This window comes from Sinocyclocheilus anshuiensis, unplaced genomic scaffold (genome assembly GCF_001515605.1).
Source record: "Sinocyclocheilus anshuiensis isolate Anshui unplaced genomic scaffold, SAMN03320099.WGS_v1.1 scaffold1250, whole genome shotgun sequence".
Taxonomy (NCBI): Eukaryota; Metazoa; Chordata; class Actinopteri; order Cypriniformes; family Cyprinidae; genus Sinocyclocheilus; species Sinocyclocheilus anshuiensis.
In genome coordinates, this window is record NW_015555797.1 from 132,351 (window position 1) to 137,549 (window position 5,199).

Sequence of the window (5,199 nt, forward strand, 5' to 3'; positions counted from 1 at the left end):
TTGGGATTTTCTTTTTTTTTTTAATCCAGTGTTTGTTTTCAGTTCTGATTTTAGTTAGATTTTTTAGCTACACATTCAATGGCACTCTCCTCTGAAACAGTGAATATACAGTTATATATGACAGTTACATGTAATTACATTGTCTGTAAATGCATTAAACACATAGAATATAATATAGTGTATGACAAATGTGAGAAATTCATTATAGTGTTATATTTGGTTTCCAAATCTTAAGTATCGGTTTAGGGAGTATATATATATTTACATTTACATTTACATTTACATTTAGTCATTTAGCAGTTTAGTTAGATTTTTTAGCTACACATTCAATGGCACTCTCCTCTGAAACAGTGAATATACAGTTATATATGACAGTTACATGTAATTACATTGTCTGTAAATGCATTAAACACATAGAATATAATATAGTGTATGACAAATATGAGAAATCGTAATAAAAATGTAATATGTAATAAAAACATTAACATTAATTAATATATATCCAAGTACACAATACATATATGACCACAAGAACTTCATATGCTTTTTTGTTTGTGTTTAGATAAATCGTTCAAACTAGGTTATTTCCAAATCATCCAAGCACCCGATTGATTTCTAATGTTTGTTTATTATGACCAGTGTTGGGCAAGTTACTCTGAAAATTTAATCAAATTACTGACTACTGATTACTCCTTTTAAAAATAATCACATTACTGTTCTGATTACTTTATTTCAAAAGTAATTAGTACTTATAGCCTAAATAGAAACGTACTCGGTTACTAATGTAACCTCGGTTCCCTGAGATACGGGAACGAGTACTGCGTCGCTAGACGCTACGGGAAACTCCTTTTCTCCGATTTACTGAAGCCTTTTTTTCAATCACAGCAGTGCATCTGCACTGCCATTGTTTCAGAAATGAACCAATGACGGCGCAGCCGTGCTGCGCGAGCCTATGGCGAAACAGCGCGCCCGAGCCCGCCAAAATGGGCGGGGCATCTGGCTATATAAGCAGGTGCTCGGCATAGGATCACTGATTCATATCGACTGAAGCGAATCCAAAAGGGGGCCCTGTAGATCAACTACAATGAAGCAGGCCATAGCCAGAGACCCGGATTCTTGTCGGGGTCAAGAGGAGGAAAAGAAATGGGCTAACTCATAGAGGTCGAGCCCGGCCTTACATAATCGTTCTTAGAGCTTCGCACAGCCTCGGAACTAGATAGGCCCGAGAGCGTGCCGGAAGCTAAGCCTGCAGCAAGACCTGAGCCTGCAAAGCAGGGACGTCTAGGTTGTAGAACCTGACAAAGGTGGATGGCGAGGACCAGCCGGCCGCCGCACAAATTTCTGCAATGGACACACCACTGGACCATGCCCAGGATGAGGCCATGCCTCTCGTGGAATGTGCTCTGACCCCGATGGGGCATTGAAGGCCCAAGGAGGAGTATGCAAGAGCTATTGCGTCAACTATCCAACGGGATAGTCTTTGCTTTGTGACCGGAAGCCCCTTGGTGCAGCCACCAAAGCATACAAAGAGCTGCTCCGACTGCCTAAAGGAGGCGGAGCGGTCAATGTAGATTATTAACGCCCTGACAGGACAGAGCAGATTTAGCTCCTGGTCCTCCTGCAAGGGGGGGAGCGCAGAGAGCGTGATTACCTGTGCTCTGAATGGAGTAGAGAGCACCTTAGGTACGAAACCATGCCTAGGCTTCAGGACGACCTTGGAGTCGTTAGGCCTGAATTCAAGGCAGGAGGGGCTTACAGAGAGCGCCTGTAAATCTCCAACTCACTTAACCGATGCCAAAGCCAATAGCAGAGCGGTCTTTAGCGACAGGGGTCGAATATCAGCGGATTGTAGCGGTTCAAAGGGGGGCCTTTGAGCGCCCTCAGAACCGTAGACAGATCCCCCGTAGGGACCGTAGAAGGGCAAGGGGGGTTCAACCTCCTAGACCCTTTCAAAAATCAAACAACGAGGTTGTTCCTGCCGACTGATATCCCGTCTATAGGAGCATGAAAAGCTGCTATAGCCGCCACATAGACCTTAAGAGTGGAGGGGGTGCGACCCTTATCCAACAGCTCTTGAAGGAAGGACAATATCGAAGATATGTCACATGTGGATGGGACAATATCGAAGATATGTCACATGTGGATGGATCTTCACCGCGGTTTGTACACCAAGCGGTGAAGACCGACCATTTGAGAGCATAGTGGACGGGCATAGTGCGGGCATAGTGAGGGCATAGTGGACGAGAGCCTTGTGGACGGGGCTTTAGCCTGAGAAATGGTATTTAAGACACCCTCTGGGAGGTTCATAGGCTCCCATCGAGAGGCCATAAGTGTAGGGCCCACAACTTGGGTTGGGGGTGCCATATCGTCTGAGAGAGGAGGTCCCGTCTCAGGGGAATGGGCCATGGAGCTGCCGTGAGCAGCTGAGACATCTCTGAGAACCATAGTTGGTTTCTCCAGAGCGGGGCCACTAGAAGAACCTTGTGCCTTTGTTCCCTGATTCGCCTGATGACCTGAGGGATCAGGGCGATCAGGGGAAAAGCGTAAAGGAGAAGACTGGACCAATCGTGGGCCAGCGCATCCCTTTCCTTCGAAAAAAATTGGGCAGTGAGAGTTGTCTTCTGAGGCGAAGAGGTCGACCTCTGCCTTCCCAAAGATCTCCCATATTCTCCGAACCGTCTGGGGGTGAAGCATCCACTCGCCAGAGGGGACGTTGCTCCGAGACAGCATGTCTGCTCCCTGGTTCAGTTTGCCGGGTATGTGCGCTGCTTTTAGGGAGCGCAAGTGGCAATGTGCCCACTCCAGTAGGCTCTTTGCCATCCTGAAGAGGCGTGGGGAGGAAAAATCGCCATGGCGATTTATGTAGGATACTACCGTCATGTTGTCCGATCGGACTAAGACATGGCATCCTTCTAGATGTGGTAGGAAGGACTGTAAGGCCTGCCATACTGCCAGCATTTCCAGGCAGTTGATGTGCAGCTTTGTCTCTTCGCTCGACCACGCGCCAAAGGCTGGTCTGCCGTCGCACAGGGCTCCCCAGCCCGTGTTTGACGCATCTGTGAAGATGACCTTCCTTTTGTGCATCATCCCCAGGGGTACACCCTGTTTGAACCATGAAGGGTCCTTCCAAGGGGCAAGGGCTGCGATGCAGGCTTGATCCACCTTGATACGAAGGCGTCCATGACGCCAAGCTCGGGATGGAACCAGGGGTTTCAGCCAGCGTTGAAGAGGCCGCATGCGAAGGAGGCCTAACTACAGTACTGGCGATGCAGAGGCCATAAGGCCCAGCATCCTCTGAAACACTCTGAGAGGAAGGGACGCGCCAATCGTGAAGGCGGTCGTCAGCCGCTGTATAGCCAGGACACGTTCCGGCGAGGCTACAGCTCTCATTTGGGTTGAGTCGAAGACAGCCCCCAGAAATGAGATTCGTTGGCTGGGAATCATTGAGCTTTTGGCGTAATTGACCCTGAGCCCCAAGCACTCTAAGTGGTTGAGGAGGGAGGATCTGTGGGCTATCAGCTCGGCCTCTGACTGGGCTAAGACAAGCCAGTCGTCGAGGTAATTCAGAATGCGGATTCCCATCTGTCTCAGAGGGGAGAGAGCCGCATCTATGCACTTCGTAAAAGTGTGTGGGGCCAGAGACAGCCCGAACGGCAGGACCGTGTATTTATATGCCACTCCCTCGAAGGCGAATCTCAAGAAGCGCCTGTGACAGGGGGCTATCTGAATGTGAAAGTAAGCATCTTTCAGATCCAGAGTTAAGAACCAGTCCCCTGGGCGAATTAGCGAGACGATCTGTTTCAAATTGGTCATTCTGAATGCGCACTTTACTAGGGCGCGGTTCAAAATCCTGAGATCGAGGATGGGCCTGAGGCCGCCATCCTTTTTGGGGACGAGGAAGTAGTGGCTGTAAAAGCCTGACTCGCTCTGAGCTGGCGGGACAATTTCTATGGCCCATTTCGCCAGCAGCACAGCCACCTCGGAATGAAGAACGCGAGTGTTCATGTTCCCTACTAAGGTGGGGATCACACCGCAGAAACGCGGGGATTCTCGAGCGAATTGGAGTAGATAACCTCGTTTTATAATCCCCATAACTCACTTTGACACGCCATCGAAATGGGGATGGCCTGCCAGGCCTCGGCCCTTGTGGCAAGGGGTTGAATTGGTTCGGGCGGCGGGTCGCTGTGAAGGGACCCGGGGCTCGCCGTGTTTGGAAGAGGAAATTTGCTCTCTTTTTGAGTATGTTTGTGTTTTATTTTGTCCATTATCACAACGGTTGTGCATTTTGGTGCTGGAACGGGCCCTTTGCATGCAATAAACCCGCTATCACAGCGGTTGTACACTTTGGGCACTAGAACGGGCCATTTGCATACAATAAATATTTTTCCCAGCACCCGGAACTGGACGGGGCTACTGGGAACACATACGAGGCAGTTTGGGGGGTGGTCCGGCCACAGCGAGACTTTGCCCCCTCCTCTTCCTTCCTGAGGGATCAGGATGGCTTCTGAGGTGCAGGGTCCAGCACAATCTTGGGCCAGGGTCCCTGGCGCTTCAGGAAAGGGTGGCACTTTGCAGAGCGCGAGCGCTGTCTGGGCTCAGGCCGTGCAGAGGGCTGAGTCACAGGAGGCGTAGTTTTAACTGGCTGTTGAGTCGGCGCCGGCTTGGGGTGACTGGCAGCAGCTGCAGAACTGGAACGCTTCGGCAGGAAGTGTCGCATGGCTTGGGACGACTTCTGTGCAGCCGTGAAACACTCGGCGAACCCTTCCACAGCAGGTCCGAAAAGGCCAGTGGGGGTGACCGGGGAGTCAAGGAAGATGGTTTTATCCGCTTCTTTGATCTCTGTCAAATTCAGCCACAAGTGGCGTTCCAGCACCACCAGGCTGGCCATCGACCTCCCAATGGCCTGTGCAGTCTTCTTTGTGGCGCGCAGGGCCAAATCGGTGGCGCTGTGCAGCCCTCTGAACACTGCAGAGTGTTCTAGCCCAGACTCATCCATGGCGCGAAGGAGCTTCGCCTAGTACACTTGGAGCACCGCCATAGAGTGTAACGCAGACGCAGCCTGGCCCGCCGAGGTGTAAGCACGACCAGCGAGGGCTGAAGTCGTTCGGCAGGGCTTCGAGGGATGAGCGGCCTTTGCCTTCCATCCGATGGCAGCGGGGGGGCAGAGGTGTGCAGCCACCGCTTCGTCCAGAGGAGGCA

The 5,199-nt window shown here is 50.9% G+C and overlaps 1 protein-coding gene across 1 annotated transcript in view; it reads right to left on the minus strand.

The window, feature by feature from the left end:
- Positions 1 to 3,237, minus strand: part of LOC107674898 (uncharacterized) — a 7,340-nt gene extending 4,103 nt beyond the window's left edge. Inside the window, exon 1 of the mRNA XM_016469043.1 lies at positions 2,574 to 3,237. Within this exon, the coding sequence (XP_016324529.1) occupies positions 2,574 to 3,237 (664 nt within the window). The remainder of the gene's footprint in view (positions 1 to 2,573) is intronic.
- Between the last annotated feature and the right edge of the window lie 1,962 nt (positions 3,238 to 5,199).